This window comes from Gorilla gorilla, chromosome 14, assembly GCF_029281585.2.
Source record: "Gorilla gorilla gorilla isolate KB3781 chromosome 14, NHGRI_mGorGor1-v2.1_pri, whole genome shotgun sequence".
Lineage (NCBI taxonomy): Eukaryota > Metazoa > Chordata > Mammalia > Primates > Hominidae > Gorilla > Gorilla gorilla.
The window spans coordinates 42,761,658-42,785,370 of record NC_073238.2 but is presented as its reverse complement, the minus strand read 5'-3'; the positions used below and the strand labels follow the sequence as shown (position 1 = coordinate 42,785,370).

General features: G+C 40.8%; 1 protein-coding gene across 5 annotated transcripts in view; it reads left to right on the top strand.

The window, feature by feature from the left end:
* Positions 1 to 23,713, top strand: part of FLT1 (fms related receptor tyrosine kinase 1) — a 194,464-nt gene that overhangs the window by 36,404 nt on the left and 134,347 nt on the right. For all 5 annotated transcript variants that reach the window (XM_031001276.3, XM_019039817.4, XM_055359731.2 and 2 more), the window contains exon 4: positions 20,161 to 20,285. In XM_031001276.3, the coding sequence (XP_030857136.1) occupies positions 20,161 to 20,285 (125 nt within the window). The remainder of the gene's footprint in view (positions 1 to 20,160; positions 20,286 to 23,713) is intronic.

Genomic DNA, 23,713 nt, shown 5'->3' with positions numbered 1-23,713 from the left:
CTTCTAAAAACATTTCTGTCATTAAACACTAAGGGAGCTTGACTATAGAAGACCCTGACATATGATTGGGACAGAAGCCACTCACATTGGTAGACTTGTTGGCAGTCAGGAACAAATGCATCTTCTCTCTTTGGCCCCTGCCCCAGACCCTGTATTCTCCTAGGATGTCCTAGTAATTTCATCCTCAGCACTTGGTGTGTGGACATGTAAAATGTTCAGGCCATTCCCTCAGAGAGAAAACAATTTCTGGGGCTCTCTAAAATCCATACCAGAAAAAATTTGGCATGCCATCTCTCTAGAGCCACATCGCTAAGACTTACTAGCAACGATGCAGTTATACATCATCAGGCATTTAGTAGAACTATGTAAGTACTCAAAAATAATCAGAATGAACATAGTCCTGAATAAGCCACTTGGACACAACTTAAGGCTTTGAAAAGTTGATGACTGTGGTGGAATTATGAAATCTAAAGATGGGCCGGGTGTGGTGGCCCACGCCTGTAATCCCAGTATTTGGGAGGCTGAAGTGGGCAGATGACTTGGGGTCAGCAGTTCAAGACCAGCCTGACGGACAGGGTGAAACCCCGTCTCTACTAAAAGTACAAAAAAATTAGCCAGGTATGGTGGCGCGTGTGTATAGTCCCAGCTACTCGGGAGGCTGAGGCAGGAGAATCGCTTGAACCCAGGAGGTGGAGGTTGCAGTGAGCCAAGATTGCACCACTGCACTCCAGCCTGGGCGACAGAGCAAGACTCCATCACAAAAAAAAAAAAAAAAGAAAGAAAGAAAAGGAAAGAAAAAAGGAAAAGAAATCTAAAGATGGCAACGAAGTCCAAAGGCAATAAAAATTGACCATATTCTCTCATTTTTCCCCTACAATCAAGAAGTGTGAAAAACAATGGATCAAAACTTTATGTTTTTAAGGATTTTAAAAACTCTCCCTCAAGTGATCTTTTAAGAAAAATAAGCAAGGGACTTTTTCAGAAGAAATCCCCTTAAGCTGAAAAGGCTTTAAGTTTCTGGCATTTCATAACTTCAACAATGATAATGAAATGCTTGCCTTGCTTGGAGATGAGGAGGTGATCTGTTTTTATCTTTATGGTCCTTCCAGTTCTAATATTCTACAGTTTTTCCTTTAACTATTTAAAATATTTGTTGTGTGTCATTTGATGTATTTTTGCTGAATTATGTTGGCTAGCTGATTGTGTTGTTCAAAATAGGTAGCTTACTAAAGCAGTAAACACCCCTCCCTTCCTTCCTTCCTTCATCAAATGTCAATTAATAAGCTACAGTTGAAACAACATGATCCAGGCTTCAGACTGCTTTCAAATCCCTGTTCGGATACTCACTAGGTCTTTGACTTTGGACAAATTGCTTAATAAGGAGAATGGTTAACATTTAGGTGGGTCTTAATCCATGCTGGGTGCCACCCTAAGCACTTTGCATTCATTAACAGATTTTATCCTTACAACCATCCTGTGAAGTAGTGCTGTCATTTTAAAAATTAGATGTGTGTGCATGTGTATGTGTGTGTGTGTGTGTATGATTTTTTTTTCCTAGAGCAGTTTCAGGCTCACAGCAAAATTGAGAGGAAGGTACAGAGATTTCCTATATACCCCTTGTCCCCACATGCATAGTCTTCATTATCAACATTCCCCACCAGAATGGTACATTTGTTTCAATTAATGAACCTACAGTGAGACATCATAATCACCCAAGTACAAAGTGTACATGAGGGTTCACCCTTGGTGTTGGACATTCTATGGGTTTGGAGAAACATACAATGACATGTATCCACTATTATAGTACCATACAGAGTATTTTCACTGCCCTAAAATCTACTGTGCTCTACTTAGTCATCCTTTCCTTAATCCCAACCCCTGGCAAATACCTATCCTTATTTTTCTTTCTTTTTTTTTTGAGAGGGAGTCTCATCCTGTTGCCCAGGCTGGAGGGCAGTGGTGCAATCTCAGCTCACTGCAACCTCTGCCTCCCAGGTTCAAACGATTCTCCTGCCTCAGCCTCCCAAGTAGCTGGGATTACAGGTGCCCGCCACCACACCCAGCTAATTTTTGTATTTTTAGTAGAGACAGGATTTCACCATGTTGGCCAGGCTGGTCTCGAGCTCCTGACCTACCTCGTGATCCACCCACCTCCGCCTCCTAAAGTGCTGGGATTACAGGCATGAACCACTGTGCCCGGCCGGCAAACACTTATCTTTCTTACTGTTTCCATAGTTTTGCCTTTTCCAGAATTCATGTAGTTGGAATCATACAGTATGTAGCCTTTTCAGATTGGCTTCCTTCATTTTGTAATATGCATTTAAAGTTCCTCCATGTCTTTCCATGGCTTAATATCTAATTTCTTTTTATTGCTGAATAATATTCCATCATATAAATATTTTTATATTCATAGTTTATATATTTTTATATTCATTATATAAATTCATTATATAATTATATTCATAGTTTATTTACCCATTCACCTACCAAAGGACATCTTGGCTGCTTCCAAGTTTTAGCAATAATGAATAAAGCTGCTATAAACATCCATGTGCAGGTTTTGGGTGGATGTAATTCTTCAGGTCCTTTGGGCAAATACCAAGGAACATCATTGCTCAATTTTAGGGCAATAGAAAGGCTAGTTTTGTAAGAAACTGCCAAACCATTTTCCAAAGTGGCTGTCTCGTGTTGCATTCCCACCAGCAGCAAATGACAATTCCTATCACTCTGCCTCCTTGCCAACATTTGCTGTTGGCAGTGTTCTGGATTTTGGCTGCTCTAATAAGTATGTAATGGTCTCTCATTGTTATTTTAGTTTGCATTTTCCCAATGACAGGACGTGGAGCACCTTTTCATATGCTTATTTGCCATCTGTATGTCTTCTTTGGTGAAATGACCCATTTTAAACAGAGTTGTTTGTTTTCTTACTGATGAGTTTTAAGAATTCTTTGTATGTTTTGGAAAACAATTCTTTTTTCAGCTGTATCTTTTGCAAATATTTTCTCCCAGTCTGTGCCCTGTCTTCTCATTCTCTTGATGTTGTCTTTTGCAGAGCAGGAGTTTTGAATTTTAATGAAATCCAGCTTATCAATTCTTTTGTAGATCATGCCTTTAGTGTTGCATCTAAAAAGTCATTGTCATACCGAAGTTCATCTAGGTTTTCTCCTGTTATATTCTAGGAGTTTTATAGTTTCGCATTTTACATTTAGGTCTCTATGATCCATTTTGTGTTGATTTTTCTAAAGAGTGTAAGGTCTGTGTCTAGACTCATTTGTTGTTTGTTTGTTTGTATGCACATGTCCAGTTTTTCAGCACCATTTATTGACAAGATGATTTTTGCTCCTTTGTCAAAGATCAGTTGACTGTATTTATGTGAGCCTATTTCTGGGCTCTATATTCTGTTCCACTGACCTATTTGTCTATTATTTTGCCAATATCACACTGTCTTGATTACTGCATTGAATCTGCAGATCAAGTTGGGAAGAACTGACATTTTAACAATATTGAACCTTTTTATCTGAGATGAAATATCTCTCCGTTCATTTAGTTTTTCTTCAGTTTTGTTCATCATAGTTTTGTAGTTTTCCTCATACATATAGATTCTTGTATATATTTTGATAGACTTATGTCTAGGTGTTTCACTTTTGAGGTGCTAATGCAAATAGTATTGTGTTTTTCATTTCGATTCTACTAGTTTTCATTGCTTGTATATAGGAAAGCAACTGACTTTTGAATTTAACTTTGTGTCCTGCAAGCTTGCTATAATCTTTTACTAGTTCCAGGGGTATTTTTGTTGATTCTTTTTGATTTTCTATACAGATGATCACATCATCTGTGAACGAAGGCAATTTTATTTTATCTTTTCCAATCTGTATACCTTTTATTTCCCTTTCTTGTCTTATTGCATGAGTTAAGACTTCCAGTGTGATGTTGGAAAGTAGTAGTGAGAGGGAAGATCCTTGCCTTGATCCTGATCTTAGTCTGAAAGTATTATCATAGTCATCTCCATTTATTTCTCAGAAAGGTTAAGTAGCTTTTTCAAGGTTATATAACTAGTGTATGGCAGAGATGGCAACAAAGTTCTTGCCTATAACCACCTCCCATAATCAAGAGTGCATATGTGCAAAACATTTAGGACAGTGTTTGGTGTATAGTATGCACTATATATGAGTTTATTATTATTAATACTACCACTCATTATTACCATTTTTTGAGCTTGGTTTTCTCAACTGTAAAATGAGAAGAGTATTACTTCAGGGGCTATTAGGAGACTACATGAGACAATAGAGACTGCCTAACACTTAGGAGGCAGCAGTGATTGGTAGTAATCCCTGTGTGTGAAAAACACCGTGCTGGACACAGTAGGAAGTACAAAGATGATACCAACAACTTTTAAGGGGCCTGCATTTTGGTAGGTCCAAGAAAATGAGTTACAATTAACCATACTGGGGAAAGAGCAGTAAGAGGGGTGTGGACTGGGGGTGCTCTGCCTGGGACATTCCACCCTTCCCCACTCCCCCAACCCAGCTCTTCTGTAACAGCTCACTCTTCCTCACTTTTCAGGTCTCAAGTTAAATATCCCCCCTCTGGGAAGCACCTTAGGCACCCCCAAACTCGGGATGGTGCTCCTACTGACCTTTCACACAGGACTCACCTCTCACAAGCTCTATGGACAGGACTGAGTCCATCCTGCTTACCATGATAGCCCCAGGACCCAGCACAGAGTACAGTACACAGAAAGTGCTCAGTAAATCTTTGTTAAATGAAAGATAAATCTTTGTTAAATGAAAGAAACGTGGGATTTTTAAGTATATTAGTCTTACCTGACTTCCTTGACTTTAAAAAGGAAATTGAGGGCACATTGAGAAGATGAGACAAATGTGGGGGTCAAAATCACGTCATGTGACTAAATCACGATCCCAAAATTTTCCAACAAACTAGAGCAGTGAACAGGGATTAGCAAAATGAGATTTAACAGGAATACATATAAAGGCCTGTATTTGGCTTGCAAAACCCACTAACTACCCTAGTACTGGATGGGGGAAGCCATTGCTGAGACAGCACACATGCAAAAGACTTCAGACTTTCAGTTGACTCCATATTTACCAATAGAGTATCCAACCTTGGGATACATTAAGAAATATGTAGCACCCTGCCAGGCGTGGTGGCTTACACCTGTAGTCCCAGTAATTGGGGAGGCCGAGGCAGGTAGATCACTTGAGGTCAGGAGTTTGAGACCAGCCTGACCAACATGGTGAAACCCCATCTCTACTAAAAATACAAAATTAGCCTGGCGTCGTGGCACATGCCTGTAATCCCAGCTTCTTGGGAGGCTGAGGCAGGAGAATCACTTGAACCCAGGAGGTAAAGCTTGCAGTGAGCTGAGATGGCAGCATTGCACTCCAGCCTGGGCAACAAGAGTGAAACTCAGAAAGGAAAGGAAAGGAAAGGAAAGGGAAGGGAAGGGAAGGGAAGGGAGGGGAGGGGAGGGGAGGGGAGGGGAGGGGAGGGGAGGGGAGGGGAGGGGAGGGGGAGGGGGAGGGGGAGGGGAGGAAAGGAAGAAATATATAGCACCAGGAATAAAGGTAGCGCCAGACTTAGGTGGTGCCAGACTTGCTGTTTAGTTTACACCTCAAGAGGGACATTAAAAATAGGAATTTCAAGCAAATTATTAATCCCTTTACACTTCATTGTCATCATCTTTAAAATGGGTGCCTGCCTCATAGGGTTGTGAGCATGAAGTAATTTGATGATTTTATTATTTTCATTGGCAAGAAGCAATTGAAAGGACTTAAATATTTAATCTAAAAATATAAAGAACTGGGTGGGAAAATAGGAGACATGAGCGACAGTCTCATTCAAAGTTCTCTTATGTGAAAAAGAGATTAAGCTTCGTCTTTATAATCCTAGATGGCAGAACAACTGTCTAAGAATTTCAGCTTGACTTAAGGAAACACTTTCTGACATGCAAAGCTGTCCCAAAGTGGAAGGAAGGAATGTCTTGGGAGTGGTTAGTCCCCACGCATCTAGGAGGCAGACACTCACTTGATGGGACCAGATCAGATGAGGCCTCAGGACCCTTCCACTGCTGGGATTCATTAAGCACCTGGTGTAGGTCACTATCATTTATTAATGTCCGGCTCAGGCTTGTTATTAATACATACATCATCTCATTTCATCCTCGAAACAACCCAATAAGAGAAATTCCTTTACAGAAAAGTTAAAGAAATTCAATACCATGTTTAAGGCTGCATACTTCGTAAATTATCCTGTCAAAGCTTTGGGCTCAAGTCTGGTTGACTCCAAAGCCCCCAGTCTTTCTAACGTGTCCTTGCCTGGGCTCCCACCCCAACTCCCTCAGACCTTTGTGTGCATTATAAAATGGGAGAGAAGGGACAGGAGTGCATGCAGGGTTGCAAACTGGAAGTATGCGGGCTGGATTCAGCTGGCACACATGTTTTGATTGGCAGACACAGCACTTTTAGCTGCCAATGCTTAATAGCTAGAAGAGTTCACGTAAAAATTTCATTTCCTACTTATCTTTGAAAACTGGAAACACTAGTCACACTGGAGCATATTTCCACTTGGCAACAATGGACTGCAGCAAGCAGGGACGGCCCCTTCAGGCATGGGCTCACGTTCCCAGCTGCCACAACGCCTCCTGTCCCACCTCCAGTTCCTCCACTCGTGTGTCTGGCCCCCGGAGGGATGTCAGTGTGCTACGCCCAGAGTGAACATTTCAAATGAATGCATAACAAATCGTCAGTTTGGGAACAGGAAAGTGCCTGTCCCACATTCCACATGAGGAAGCTGAGCCCTAGAGAGTCCCGTGGTGGCGCAGGTCGTCAGTGCAGCACTTCGACACAGCCGGACTCCTGCCTCCCTCCACCCCGACCCGCTCCCCTCCCCCGCCGCCCCGCACACAGCTATGCTGATGGAATGCATCGGGGCTGTCCTCTCGGAAAACCCACTGTCCCCAGCGTCCCTGCTGGAGAAGAGTCTGACCAGGCATCCTCTGCACCTGAGAGGGAATTTCCTCCCCAGGCTCCAGAAAACAGGGCTTGCTCTGGTGTGACTGTTGGTTTTTTGTTTTGTTTTGTTTTTGTTTTGAGACGAAGTCTCGTTCTGTCACCCGGGCTGGAGTGCAGTGGCACGATCTCAGCTCACTGCAACCTCTGTCTCCCAGGTTCAAGCAATTCTTCCACCTCAGCCTCCCGAGTAGCTGGGACTACAGGTGCCTGCCACCACGTCTAGCTAATTTTTTGTATTTTAGTAGAGACGGGGTTTCATCGTGTTTTCCAGGCTGGTCTCGAACTCCTGGATCCCCTGAGCTCAGGCAATCCTCCCACCTCGGCCTCCCAAAGTGCTAGGATTACAGGCGTCAGCCACCGTGCCTGGCCAACTGTTGGTTCTGAGGTGGTCCTCACCATCTCCTAAAAAGTCCTCAGCACCTTACAGCAGAGAGCTAAGCAGAGGGTCCAATGACTGAAGCTTGGTTTCCGCGGTGAGTCTTCATCAGTCCGTTGCTTCCCATTTCTAGTCCCGTCAGAAGGCCCCATGTTACCCCTGTTTCTGGGCCCTCATTTCTCCCACTGAGTGTGGATATTTGAAGATGTAATTGTCACGCTTGAGTCATTGAGGAGTGTCAGGGCCAGATTTTGGTGTGGTGGAGGGAGACTAGCCTCGGATCAGAAAGCGTAAATTCAGTTTTTGCTCAGCCATTAATTGTATTCCTGTGCTTGTGGGAAAGTCTCTCCTCTCTGGGCCTCAGTTTTCTCATCTGTAACATGATAGGCAGAATTAGGGCATCTTAAAAGTCCTTTGACAGTTTTATAATGTTATGATTCAGGGGCAGAGCTGGGAATAAATAATAGGACTTGGGACATGGCCAAAAATCTTAGCAGTAGAAGAAAGATTTATAGTAATCCATTAGAGTTCCTTGCTTTTTCTTTTTCATTTCCCTCCCTCCCTTCCTCTCTCCTTCCTTCTTTTCTCCCTCTCTCCCTCCTTTCCTCCCTCCTTCCCTTCTCCCTTTCTCTTTTTCTTCTGAGATGTCTCAACTGATCAAGATGAAGATCTCTGACTGAGGTCAGTCATCTGGTTAACAGAACCTAGAAACCGCCAGCCAGCTTAGTGTGAAAACCCAGAGAGCACAGAAAGCTGAGACATTCTTAATCTTACAGTCCATCAAGCTTAAATCTAGCCAGCATTCCACTCTCACTGAGATCTTCAACTCACTTACTCAGATCTTAGCTGTAAATTTTTAAAATGAGGTCCCTACTTCCCTTCAAGGCAGGTATTAGTACTTTTTCCTCTAATCAACATGAGCACTCTTGTGTGTGAGGTGTGTGTGTGTCTGCTCAGCTAGACTCTGAGGACTGGAGTCCAGGGACTGTCTGTGTGCACAGTGCTGGGTACATAATACGTCCTGATTTCACCTTTCTTGCTTGCTTCAATCTTATATCTTCTCCATAAACATCTGTTGACAGTGTGCCGTGTGTCCGCCTCTGCTGGACATTGGATCGAGGGGATCGGTTTTCCTGATCCCCTGCCGCTAGACACCCACATTCCAAAGAGCATCCCAGGGGGCTTAGGCGAAGCCAGAGGAAGGAGAAAAGGAACCGCCACTCCTGTTCCTCCTTTCTAATTCTTCTCCTTTGCTCTGCTCTTGCTGTTCGATCTGCTGTTATAAGTGAAGCAATGCAAAAAAAAAAAAAAAAAAAAAAAAGCAATGTCTTTCTTCTGAGGAAAGGCAGGTAGTAGGCAAAGAGCTCTTTTTTAGAAAGAGGCACTTCTTATTTTTTACCACACAAATAATACATTTTTAAATGTTTCATTTCAGAATGGCATCTTGAGTCTGAAACACAATGGCTTTTCTCTAAGTTTACCCTGCTCAAATAGAAATATTTGTGTAACACGTAAGTGTCTGTCTGGATGGCAGAATCTAGCAACTGATTTTCTGATATTCCTAAGCCAGTCTCAGTGAGATTTTTTATCACCTTTGAATTTGTGTATGAATCCACCAATAGTGGCGACCGTTGTTATATTTTTAGCTGATAAATTATAGTTGAGGTTTTTATGATATTCATTTGGATAATCAGGATAGCTTACTAGGAGATATTAAATTGCACATTCCATGTGGATTATAATACCCACACACACCAGGCAAGTATTCCCATCTATGTGAAGGCAGAGATGTTTCATTATGCCACCTGCCCACCAGGGGCTGCCAACAAGGAACTGAAGGACATTTTTTTTTTCTTAGAGACAGGGTCTTGCTCTGTCGCCCAGGCCAGAGTGCAGTGACACTGCAGCCTTGAATTCCTGGGCTTCGATTGATCCTCCTATCTTAGCCTCCAGAGTAGCTGGGACTATAGGTGTGTACCACCATGCCCAGCTAATTTTTAAAATTTTTTTGTAGACATGGGGTCTCACTATGTTGCCCAGGCTGATCTCAAACTCCTAGCCTCAAGCAATGCTTCTGTCTTGGGCTCCCAAAGTGCTGGAATTACAAGTGTGAGCCATCGCACCCAACCTTGAAAGACATATTTAAATCATGATGGTTCTACCACAGGGGAAAATTTTATTTTTTGTGAGTGGCCTAAACTGGATGCAGGAGGGGAATGGGAGAGAAATGCTGCAAAGACTCATAAGGTGAGGAGTTTACCCTGGGAGATCTCTGGGAACCATTCCAGCTCAGCCAGCTCAGGAAACAGTGGATCATCATTTCTAAGAAAGAGACTAAACCTCTGTTTTAATTCAAAATAAGTTTTATTGAGACATAATTTATATACCACACCCATTTAAAATGATGATTCAGTGGTTTGTAGCATATTAACAGATATATGCAACCATCATGATCACAGTCAATTTTAGAACATGTCATTGTCTCAAAATAAACTCCATAGCCTTTAGCTATCACCCCTTATCCCCCCAGCCCTAAACAACCACTTATCTACTTTCTGTTCCCATAGATTTGTCTCATGGATATTTTATATAAATAGAATACATAATTTGTAGTCTTTTGTGACTAATTTCTTTCACTCAGCATAATATTTTTGAGGTTCTTTCATGTATCATGCATGTATCAGCACTTGATTTCTTTCTATTTCTGAATAATATTCCATTGTATGGACATATCACATTTTAGCTATCCATCAATCAACTGATGGGCATTTGAGTTGCTTCCACCTTTTGCCTATTATGAATAGTGCTACAGTAAACATTTGTGTACAAGCTTTTGTGTGGACACAAGTTTTCATTCAGTTGGGTAGATACCTAGGGGTGGAATTGCTGGGTCATCTGGTAACTCTATGTTTAACAATTTGAGGAACTGCCAGACTGCTTTCCAAAGTGGGCGCACTACTTCACATTCCCACCAGCAGTGGATGAGAGTTCCAGTTGCTCCACATCCTTGCCAACACTTGTAATTATGTCTTTTTTATTATAGCCATTTTAGTGGGTATGCAGTAAATCTCATTGTGGTTTTGATTGGTATTTCCATGATGGCTTATGATGTTAAGTATCTTTTCATGTGTTTATTCCCTGCTTGTTTATCTTCTTTGGGTAAATGTCAGTTCAGATCCTTTTCCCATTTTTAATTAGCTTGTCTTTATTATTGAGTTGTAAGAGTTCTTCAACTTTTTATTATTTCATAAAATTGTATATTATAATATATTTTATATGTTCTAGAGATATAATATATAGATACATAATATATCTAGATTTTTATGTATTCTAAACATATAAGTTTATAGGTTATATATGTAGATTTTAAAAATATATTTGAGACATATAAAAATATACTTTATACATTCCAGATTTAAGTCCCTTATGAGATATATAATTTGCAAATGTTTTCTCCCATTCTCTGGGTTACCTTTTCACTTTCTACACAGTATTCTTTGAAGCATGCAAGTTTTAAATTTTGATAAAGTTCAGTTTATTTTTTCTTGTGTTGCTTGTCCTTTTGGTATCATATATAAGAATCCAATGCCATATTTGAGATCATGAAGATTTACCTCTGGTTTCTTCTAAGAATATTGTATTAGGCCAGGTGTGGTGGCTCATGCCTGCAATCTCAGCACTTTGGGAGACCGGGGCAGGAGGACTGCTTGAGCCCAGGAGTTTGAGACCAGCCCTGGCAACATAGTGAAACCGTTATCTCTACAAAAAAATTTTTTTAAAAAAATTAGCTGGGTGTGGTGGCACATTCCTATAGTCTGAGCTCCTCAGGAGGCTGAGGTGGCGGTATCACTTGCGCCTGGGATGTTGAAGCTGCAGTGAGCCATGGTCCTGCCACTGCACTTCAGCCTAGACAAAGTGAGACCCTTTTGCAAATATATATAAAATATATAATACATTATATATTATATAACTATAAAATATATATTTTTTATAGTTAGCAATTTTTGGTTAATATTGTATATGGTGTGATATAAGAGTACAACTCCATTCTTTTGCATGTGGAGCTGTTCCAGCAACATTTGTTGAAAAGATTATTCTTTCCCCACTGAATGGTCTCCTTGAAAATCAAGTGGCCATAGACACATGGGTTTATCTCTGGAGTCTCAATTCTATTCCACTGATCCATTGTGCCAGCACCACACTGTCTTGATCATTGTAGTTTTCATTTGAAATCAAGAAATGTGGAGTGCAGTCTTCTAAGATTGTTTTTGCTTTTCAAGATTGTTTTGTCTATTCTGGGTCTCTTGTAATTTCATATGAATTTTAGAATCACCTTGTCAATTTCTGTGAAGTCATCTGGGATTCTTACAGTTATTGCATTTAATCTGTAGATCAATTTGGGGGACATTAACATCTTAACAATATTAGTCTTCTAATCCATGAACATGAGATGTTTCCCACTTAGTAGATCTTCTTTAATTTCTTTCCACAATGTCTTATAGTTTTCAAAGTATAAGTTGTACATTTCTTTTGTTAAATATATTCCTAAACACTTTATTCTTTTTGATGCTGTTATAAATGGAATTGTTTTCTTAATTTCACATTCAGATTGTTCATTGCAAATGTATAGGAATATAATTCATTTTGTACATTGTATCCTGCAATCTTGCTGAACTCATTTATTAACTCTAGTAGTTTTTTAGTGGATTCCTTAGCATTTTGTAAGATCATGTCATCTGAAAACAGAGACTGTTTTCCAAAATATCTGTACCATTTTGATCTTCCCAATCTGGATTTATTTTTCTTGCCCGATTGCTCTGTCTGGAACCTCTAGTACACTATTGAATAGAAGCGGTGAGGGTGGACAACGATGTCTTATTCCTGATCTTAGGGGGAAACTTCCAGTGTTTCACCATTAAATATGATGTTAGATGTACGTTTTTTTCTAGATGCCATTTATTACGTTGAGGAAATTCAATGCAATTCCCATTTTCCTGAGTGTTTTCATCACGAAAGGAACTTGGATTTTTGTCAAATCCTTCTTCTGCCATTTTAAGATAATCATGTGGGTTTTGATTTTTATTCTATTGACATGATATAGTAATTACATTGGTTTTTGGATGTTAAACCAATCTTGCATTCCTGAAAAAATTCTCACTTGGGCATTGTATATAATTCTTTTTATATGTTTCTGAATTCAGTTTGCTAGTACTTTATTGAGTTTTTTTGCAGCTATATTCGTAATAGATATTGGTTTGTAATTTTCTTGTGATGTCTTTGATTTTGATATCAGAGTAAAACTAGCCTCCTAGAATGAGTTGGAAAGTTTTCTCTTCTCTTCTATTTTTTGGAAAATTTGTGAAAAATTGGTATTAGTTCTTTATGTTTGATAGAATTGACTTGCCATCTGGGCCCTGACTTTCCCTCTTGAGCAGTTTGTTGTTGTTGTTGTTACAATTCAACCTCTTGTTAAAAGTCTACTTGGGTTGTCTAATTCTTGTTGAGCTTGTTTCAGTAGTTTGTGTCTTTCCAGGCATTTATCCATTTCATCTGTGATCTAATGTAATGGCATATAATTATAATATTCCTTCATAATGCTTTTTAATTTATAATTTTAATAGTAATGTCCACTGTTTCATTTCTTTTTAGTCTAGCTCTGTCAGCCAGGCTGGAGTGCAGTGGCACGATCTCGGCTCCTGCAACCTCTGCCACCTGGGTTCAAGCGATTCTCCTGCCTTAGCCTCCTGAGTAGCTGGGATTACAGGAGTCCACCATCATGCCTGGCTAATTTTTGTATTTTTAGTAGAGATGGGTTTTCACCATGTTGGCCAGGCTGGTCTTGAACCCTTGCCTCAGATAATCCACCCATCTCAGCCTCCCAAAGTGCTGGGATTACGGGCATGAGCCACTACACCTGGCCCTGTTTCATTTCTGAATCTAGTAATTTGAGTCTTGTCTCTTTTTTTCTTGGCTTGTCTGGCTTAAGGTTTATTAGTTGTGTTTGTCTTTTCAAAGAACCAGCTTTTGGTTTAGAAAATTAATGAAACTAATTTATTATGTTGTTTTGCATTCTCTTTAATTTCTACTATAATCTTTATTATTTTCTCCCTTATGCTTTCTCTAGGTTTAGTTTTCTGTTCTTTACTCAATGTTCTAAGGTGGAAGTTTAGGTTATTGATTTGAGATGTTTCTTCTTTATCAATATAAGCATTTATAGCTATAAATTCCCCTCTAAACACTGTTTTAGCTTCATCCCATAAATTTTAGTATGCTGTGTCTTCATTTACATTCATACCAAAGTATTCTCTAATTTCTTTTTAAATTTCTTCTTTGACCCATTGATTATTTAGGAATGTGTCAATTTCCACATATTTGTGAATTTTTCAAATTTATTTCTGTTATTGATTTTTAATTGCATTCCACTGTATTCAGACAACATACTTTGTATTATTTCTATCCTTTTAAATTTATTGAGGTTTGTTTTATGGTCTAGCATATTGTCTATCTTGGAGAATGTTTCATGTGCACTTGAGGAAAATATATACCCTGCTGTGATGGGTGAAGTGTTCTATAGATGTCGTTGGGTATAGTTGGTTAGTCGTGTTGTTCTGGTGTTCTACTAGCTTTTTAAAATCTTCTGTTCAGTTCTTCTATCCACTTTTTTTTTGAAGTGGAGTCTTGCTGTGTCGCCCAGGCTGGAGTGCAGTGGTGTGATCTCAGCTCACTGCAACATCTGCCTCCTGGGTTCGAGCCAGTCTCCTGCCTCAGCCTCCCGAGTAGCTGAGACTTCAGGCATGCATCACCACACTGGCTAATTTGTGTATTTTTAGTGGAGATGGGGTTTCGCCATGTTGACCAGGCTGGTCTTGAATTCCTGACCTCAAGTGATCCACCTGCCTTGGTCTCCCAAAGTGCTGGGATTACAGGCATGAGCCACTATGCCTAGCCCACTATCTACTATTGAAAGTGGGGTATTGAAATCTTCACCTGTTATTGTTGAACTGTCTATTTCTCCCTTTGATTCTGTCAGGTTTTGCTTCCTGTGTGTTAGTGCTCTGTTATTAGGTACATATATGTTTTTAATTGTTATATCTTCCTCAAGGATTGACCCTCTTAATATTATCAAACACCCCTGTCTATCTTCACTAACCATTTCCTCACTAATAATTTCTTATTTAAAAGTGTATTTTGTCTGATGTTAGTATAACTACTCCAACTTTCTTGTGGTTGCTCCAAAGCTCTGTTTTGAGTTGTCAGTGGCTTTGATAGGCACTGTAAGTCATGGAAGAACCTGCCTGTTTTCTTTTCTTGCTCGTATTTCAAATAAAATATTTTACCAATCAGTACATTCTCCTTGAGTATTACCTACGGTCCACAATATGAAGATCTGTACGATGTGAAAACTCTTATGTCTAGATAGAACCCTTTTCATGGGATTGGTTAATTCATTTTTTATCCTCTCCCCTTCATCTTCAGTAAATGAAAATCATACCTTCCTTTAAAATGACTAGATGTCCTCATGACCAGGATAAAAATGCAATTAAAAGAAAAGCAACCAGGAAAAACTTTGTAAAAACCATAAATATGTACATGTGCTAGAAAACAATGTGTTTACTCTTGAACTCCTCTTCAAGTCAGAAGTCCTAAATTTTGAACATTGTTTACTTGCTCTGAACACAGCAGAGCTCCCAGGTGATGCCAGTTGGAAATGGAATCAATTGAGGATAACATGCAGGGGCCACTATGTCTGTACGCTTCAATGTGCCAGCATGATTACAGATTTCAAAAGGAAAAAACATATTTAAAAAATAGACATCGTTCCATTCTGAGCAAGGGTCCCTGTTTGATCTTTCTCTGTGTCTGAGCCCACTTGTTGTCCTGAAGGATAGATGACAGCCCAGATACTCCCAGTGGGTGAGAAAACCTCATATTCTATGCCAGTTTCCTGTCACTGCTTTGAGCTCTAAGAGTTCAGAGAGGTGAGGGCAGTGTGACCTCCACCTAACTGAGTGTTGGCATGAGTCCCTGGTGACAGTGTGTCTGAGCTGCCAGTACACCGGCAGTCTTTGGAGCAGCTCTTCCTCACTCTTTCAACAACCAGCCAATTTGGTCTCAGGAAATCACTCTGCAGTGCTGGCTGGGATTGGAAGTCATTTTTAATTTTGTGACAAAGACAGATGTGTCCTACGGGAGTAGTAAGTGGTTTTACTGGTGATATTAATGGAACCGTGACCTCTTCTATATCTATGGTCCTACAAAACAAAATATGTTTGTATTATTATATGTCAGGCAAATTCATTCTTAGCCCTTCCTTGAAGTAAATTGCAGAGGAAATATACTATTAATAAGCCCAGAGAGTATTGTTCGTGTGTGTGTGTGTGTGTGTGTGTGTGTGTATCTACAGTCATATGCTCATTTGCAAACACAGTGGATTTATAATGCCACTTTTGACTGTCACACAAATAATGTGTTTTGCATAGTGTTTGGAGGGACACAAATCACTGAAGTTCTGATATCTTTGGATAGAATTTCAGTGGACCCAGTGCTGAAATTGGTATTGGCTTTTAAAGGCCAATAGCTGTAGTAAAATTTAAGTTTTTGGGGAATCCACAGTACCAAAGGGAAAGAAGAAATTCAAAGATATGTTGAATTAACCTTTTCTATTTTCATTTGGGATTGGTATTCATTAGTCTAGAAATGACTACACTGATTTTATTATCTCCTGTAGGAACTTTTTGTGCCAGTGTCCTTTGTTGAAAACAGTTGCTTAAGGAGACAGTAAATTAAATATGAAGGATTTACAATTTAGTTAAATGAATTAAACCATTTCTTAGTGTTTGTGTTTACCTTGGGATGCACAAAAGAGACAAAAATATAGACTCACAAGAGGAAGGAAAGGAATGATCAAATCCCAATAGTCCATGGCTGAATGTCTAGCTCAGCAACTTTATTTAAAGGAAGAATTTAATTCTGATAAGAAATCCTTGTGTCTATCTGATTAACTTTTTCTCTCTGCATATGTTACTACACCCACTGAGATTTCCTAATAAACACATAAGTTTATTAACTGTGACAGTTAATGTCTCATTCTATTATAGAGGATGAAACTCAGGTAAATCAAATGCAAAATTTATAGTTTTCCTTAAGCAAAAATGGATGGAGCTTTATCATTTGAGTTTTAACTTTAATAATTAAAAATATTACTATAAAATAATGCATGATCATTCTAGAAAGACGGACAAATATAGAAGAAGGTAAATAAGAACAACAATAATCCATAAAGCCAACACCCAAAGATAATCATTTTTAACTTTTTTTGGGCAGAGAAGGGATCTTGCTATGTTGCCCAGGCTGGTCTCAAACTCTTGGCCTCAAATGATCCTCCTGCCTCAGCCTCCCAAAGTGCTGAGACTACAGGTGTGAGCCACTGCACTTGGCTCTTAAAATTTTAGTATGTTTGTTTCCAATCCTTTTTCCTATGCCACTATATCAATATATATTTATATTTTTGATAGTTAAGATGATGAGTATAATTTGTGATTTTCATATCTACCTACTGGTACCAGCAGCGAATCTGTATGGGTCTACAGCAACTTGATCCTTGCCTCCTTGGAGGAAAGAATTCAGCCAAGGGCATTAGTAGGTGTAAGGCAGAGGGAGAGACTGAGGCAAATTTTAGAGCAGGAGCGAGAGTTTATTAAACAGTTTTAGAGCAGGAATGAGAGGAAGCAAACTACACTTGGCAGAGGGCCAAGCAGGCAACTGGAGAGATTCAAGGGTTTGTGTTTATTTTCCCCTGATTTTTCCTTTGGGATGGGCTGTCCACATGCACAGTGGCCTGCCAGCACCTGGGAGGAGCCACATGCGCACTGTGTTTACTGAAGTTGTGTTTGTGCTCACTTGAGGTGTTTTTCCCTTACCAGTTGAGCATTCACAGAGGAAAGTCATATACCGGTTAAACTGTGCCATTTTGCCTTTGAGTGTGCATGCTTGAGCCTGCTCCCCCAACTTCTGAGATCTTATCAGGAAGCTGCTGATCACCAGCTTCAGGTGTTTTCTATCTGTTGGGAGACTGTCTCTCGTGCCAGCTGTGACTAATTATTATTTTAGCAAGACAGTTTAATAACCACCTGACCATCACCTGATGGTCACCTGACATTCTTGGGAGGAGGGGCACTCTCCTGTCCCACTCATGTCTGCCTAACTGCCAACTCTAACACTTTGTTCATAAGTTCAAATGAGTCATAATAATAATAAGAAAATTAACAGCTAACTATTTGCCAGGCATCATTCTAAGTGCTTTACATATATTAATTCATGTAATCCTCATCATAGCCCTTTCACATAGATTTTACAAATGAGGCACAGAGGGTATAATGATTTCCCCAAGGTCTCACAGTTACGCAGGACCACAGCGAGGATTAAACCCAGGCTTTGAGGCGTACTCTGAACCACCTCCCTCCGACTCAAAGCCTGCCCCAAAGCCTGCTCTCAGACCCCATGCCTTGGTGATCAGCCCTTTTTCAGAATTTCTCCAACACTATACACTACCATGAGGCACTTACTTTCCCACTGAATGTGTGGAAATCAGCCTTCATCTCTGAAAAACCATTGTCACCTGCTGGCAGCCCTTTCTATGGGGGCCTTCAAGAGAAGGTAGCCAGAGGTTCAGCCTTCAGGGTGCCGCCTGGGAAGGGGCTCTAGATTGGAGGCAGAAGTAACTGGCCTACAGGCCTGGCTATGCCCATCTAGACAACTCATTTCACCTGTTTGTGCCTCTTTTCTCATCTGTAAAAGGACAGGGTTGGATACCCGTTCACTCATTCATTCAGTACACATGAGATGGACATGAATACAATCCATTTCCTCATCTCTAGGAATGTAGCATCCAAGGAGTACCCAGAGAAAAAAACTGCTGGTTCTGTGGACCGTGTTGTAACAGAATCAATGGGAACACTGGGAAAGTCCCTAAGGTGGGCTAGGGTGGAGAAGGGTGCAGGAAGGAAGGGGGCTAGCAAGGCTTCCCGGAGGATGAGCGGGAATAATTAACCTATAGGTGCCAGGGACCACACAAGATGGGCTGTGGTGAAAGGGTCTCTCTAGAGCTCACATCTGTGCCTCCATTCCACATTGCTGTGCAGAAAACTATCCCATCTTCAGCAGGCTACAGCAATGGCCCACTTTTTTTTCTTTTTTGGCTTAAAACTACAGAAATGTATTATCTCACAGTTCTGGAAACTCTAAGTTTCAAATCAAATCATCTGGGCCATGCCCCTTCTGAAACCTGCAGGAGAACCCTCCCTCGCCTCTTCCTACATGCTGGTGGTTGCCCACAATCCTTAGCATTCTTTGGCTTGCTGCTGCATCACACCCGTCTCTGCCTCCATCTGCACATAGTGCGAGTCTGCACACCCTGTCGGTCTTCACATGACTGCCTTCTTATAAGGATGCTAATCACATTGGATGAGGAGCCCTCCCTTACTTAGCTTAAGCAATTACATTGGCAACAATCCTGTTTTCAAATGAGGTTACATTCAGAAGTACAGGGGGGTTAGGACTTCAGCATATCATTTTGGTGGGGACACAGTTCTACCATAATGATCACTGTAGCCACCATCTAGTCTGGGCAACCATTGCCTGCTTACTGCTTTTGTTTCTCTCCAATTCCTTCTCCATTCAGCATCCCGAATTAGCTTCGTAATCCACAAACCTGAGGCAGGACCAGCAAGCAGGTGGGGGCCTGGTTGGTTCTTTCAGGTCCAAATGGAGAGAGTTCACACAGGACTTCTTTCCATTTAGTATATAAGGCTGGAGCAAATGGGGGACGATCAGAACACAATGACTCCCGAAGAGATCGTTGCCTGAGGATGTCAATAGATTCCTGAGGGCAAGGGCAGGGTAGACTGAGAATGTTTCTAAAAGGATCTTGGACTCATTCTGGTTCCCTGAGGAGTTACAGGGAAGCTGAACAGGTGTTTGAATCCTCCTTGCCTCTGAGACTGGCCAAATGCCACGCTTTTTAAGGAAGTATTGGTGCTTAAAGTCTTTTCCAGACTTCTCTGCAGGCACTTGCACAGACTTTGCTATTAGCAGGTAAGTAGCGCATACTAAAGAAATAAGCCTAATATACATATGAAATAAATGCAGCATTCAACACAGCTTCTCCGGCCTGTCCGCCTCCCCCTAAGCAGCTCAGACCTTCTCATTCATTATTATTAGCCTCCGAGGAAAGGTCTAGAAAACCTTTAAGTCATGCTTCTGTCATTCAAATGATAATCCTCTCCTCAACTTGCTAGACTTCTGCATCACCTTGAATTCTCCAAAGAGAGTTGACCTTCGCCACTGCATCTATGCCCTTTGAGCACTTACAAAGGCTCTGGAGGGCGCTTCCTGAGGCACTTAGCATAGCTGTGGTGAGAAGTCTATGCAGAATTTTCTCCTTTCTCTCCTACTGCACTTTTAGGCTTTTTCCCACAGTGGTCCCCCCATACCACATAGCATATTAAGGTATTGGGGCAATCTGATCAGAGGCCAACAACAGATATGAAATTAGGTTTTATTAGGGAAGCTTTCTTTTTCTGGGTAGAAACACAGAGGGCCAAATTCAGAGACAAAGATGTGAATGTATGGATTACATTAAGGGAGAATGACGTGACTGTGGCAATGCCTACCTTACCCCACTAGCTACAGTGTCTAGATGCTTGCATGTCAATCATTTATATATATATATTTTTTCATTTTCTTCTCATTCAGATACAGGTAGACCTTTCGTAGAGATGTACAGTGAAATCCCCGAAATTATACATATGACTGAAGGAAGGGAGCTCGTCATTCCCTGCCGGGTTACGTCACCTAACATCACTGTTACTTTAAAAAAGGTAAATTTGAACACCGCTATTCTCAGCATACTTTCACTGCAAATAAGCATAATGAAGTTTTACTCGTTTTATCTTTCTGGAATAATTTCCTTACAGACATCTGGGCTTCTCAGTGGACTTTCCTATAACATCCTTTTACTATAAGGAATAGTGCTAGAAGTTATGTCCATGCATGTGGTTAAATAGAATAAAATGATGGTGTCTTAAGCATAAATCGATGTGAATAATGAAAGAACTGAAATCGTGAAAAATGTTATGTATTGCCACAAACCCAACTGTGTGCAAATGTGAGAAAATTCAATTCTGCTGCTTACGCAAATTAATAACTTTGCAGAGAGTGGATTATCCAGATTACTGCAGAGAAGACAGAATGTCAGCAGGGTGCCCAGTTCTCCAGGCATTGATATGTTCTGGCTTCAAGCATAAGGAGCCAGCACGTTTGGTTTGAATTGGCAAGTTCCTTGTGATAAAAGGCCTGTCTCCTGCTGAGCACCCAAACTTCATCTCTTAGGGAAAAAGGGAGGAAAGAAGGCCATACGTGAAACTTTTCTTCATACTATATTGTAAATTGTACATACGGAAAGGTAAAAGATTTAGGGTAGAATCTAATAAAGACAAAAACTAAACCTATGACATTCTAGCTAATTAATCAGCAGTAAGAGTTAGGAGTATACCAGGACTCAGAACTGGATAAAAGCTCCCCAAATGGAAAACTGTGCTAAGTTCTGAGAGCTTAGAACTTTAAGAGAGAAAGTCAAGTCCGCCCCAGAGCAGCACCTCGCACAGTGCATCACAGAGCAGGCACTCAGGAAGTGTTTGGTGCTGGTAGCTGTGGCAGTTAGGCTGGAAAAGTTCAGAGAATGATGTTCAGTCTCACCCATCAACCCTGAGTCCTGAAATGTGGTGGAGGAGTCTCCTTATCCTCTTTCCTTGCATTCACTCTCCTGGGTTGTTACTCACGTAGGCCTTCAACGTAGTCCATCAGAGACAGGTTTTGGCCTCCATTACATTTGTGTGCCATCGCCAGGAAATAGAAAGTCATTATACAGCAGAGCTGGAAATGCCAGAGGAGTCGAACTCCTCAGTTGGTCAAGATAAAAACACCCTGGTTTCCCGAGTGTCAGGAACTTCGCAGGTCATACTGGGCATTTGAGCCAATACCTTGCCTTCTCATTCAGTGTTCCTGCCATCCTTCTTGAATGGTCTAGTTCATATAGGAGGAAGACAAGGGTGGTTAAGAGCAGAGGCTGGTGCCACATTGCCTGCACTCTGAACATACTGCGCTCGTCACTGGGCAAACTAATGAGTTATCAAACCTCTCTCCACCTCACTCTCCCCATCTGAGGAAGGGGGTAATGACAGTAGTAGCACCTCACATTGCTGTTAGAAAACTTAAGTCAGGTGATATATGGAAAGCACTTAGAACAGTATCTAAGTACAAGATCAGCCCTATTCAAGGGTTAGCTTTAGCATTATTTAACAGTTTAATACCCAATACTGTACTTGGTATATTACCAAGTCATGTTTTCAACAGCATGGCATTACTCCCATTAGTCTGAGATAATTATTGCTGTATGATTAATATGGAAAACACCATGTGGAGAGGGAAACGTTCTCTTTCATGGGAGCGCTAATGCAGATGGGTTGTCTGGTCATCAGGAGCATTCCAAAATTCCCATATAAAAATCTGGGGCTGGTGGGAATCTATTTACTGTTTTTTCTGCCTAAGATCTGGAGTGCACAATTTAAAAAGAGAGAAAGAGAAGTGTAAAATTTTCACAGGGATTTTGGTTTGGCACATATATACTGGAAATATTCTAACCTATGACGTATTTCTGCTGACATGAAGTTACTATCTTTCCCTTTCATTTCTCTTATTGTCCCTTTTCTTCTAATTTTCTGTCCCCTCCCTCTCCTTTTCACATGCCTGCTTTGTCGGAGCCATGGTCAGCTGCAGACAGGCCTTGCTGCCCAGGGCTTCCTTTCAAGGCTGAGATCCACCTGCCCATCTGCCTTCATTCTTACACATGCGGTGGTGGCCACAGCTGATGGGCTACAGTCTTTGACTGCTTTAGATCTTGTCAGCTAAACGTAAAGTTACTTTGTCAATGGAATGCTACTAACAGCCGTAATGGATAGATGAGAGTAAGAGAAACACTTTGAAGGAAATTTTAGTGTATTTTTAAGTTGTACCGAGGACGTCTGTCAGCAAACCTTTCTTTTAGATTCAGCACATGCTTGTTTTCACTTATTTGTAAAGTACCATAGATTTCAGTCCCTGACTTAAATTTTTCTGGGTTTTTCCTTTGCTTGCACTAAATTAGAAGAGAAGGTTCTTTTTTTCCCACCGAATGCATTCCTGAGTTTACAGGTAGCACCTTGATTTACTGAAACATGAAAGCGAATCCTTTAATTGCTTTCAGCTCTTCATAAACAGGATGTAATTAATTTCAAACCCAAGGAACACCGGTAATACATTCCGATGTAGGCATAGTCCCTGGAAGAGAGGCACTAGTGGCTTCTGGACTAGAAATCTCTGCCATAGGATCACAAATCCAGATCAGCTCCTTCAGCAAGCAATAGAAATAAATGATAACTGGATAGAGAGAGGGATGCCAGGTGTACTTTTTAAAAGGCGATAGAAAAGGTTTTGAGCTTCTTTGTGGCTGTTTGGTATTTCCTTTATAATCTGTTGGGGGAAGGTAATTTGATTTTTTTCCCCCTTTTTCAACTGGGAATAAGGAATAGTGGTAGTTGGGAGTCTACCACCACTGAAATTGGGCTGGCAACCTGGCATCAGGGGAATTTGGCTGGGCCACTTTATGGAGCAATGACCCTTTATAAATAAAGTTTAATCCCAAGGCAGAGTGTTTATCTTGTAGTCTTTAAATGTTACATTCTTGATGTCAGAAGAAGGCATAAGGAGAAAGTCAGATCATGGATTATTTTCTTCTATTTGGACTCACTGTGCTTGGGAATACTTCTGAGCATTAGAGAGCACTTCATTCATTGCAGAGTGTCTGGCCTCCAAGGCTGCCTTCACCATCAGCAGCTTCAGCTTCTGGGAGTTTCCTTTCCAGAGGCAGAGCTGATGCCTTCCTTGTGACACAGCAGGATCCTCAGAATGACAACCCCAGTGAGTGCCAAGTTAATGTTATGAATCTTGGAGGACCTGGAATTATTTACACTCTTTTGAAGACAGCCACTTCTTCAGTAAACTATGCAAAATGGGAGGAAAAACTATGGCTTGTTAAAAGCTCTGGATGATGAAAACAAATGAGAATAATCTGGCAGCCCCAGTAGAAAAAAAATGCTAATTGGTTTCTCTCTCTGTTTTTGAGACAGAGTCTCGTTCTATCACCCAGGCTGGAGTGCAGTGGTGTGATCTCAGCTCACTGCAACCTCTGCCTCCCGGGTTCAAGCGATTC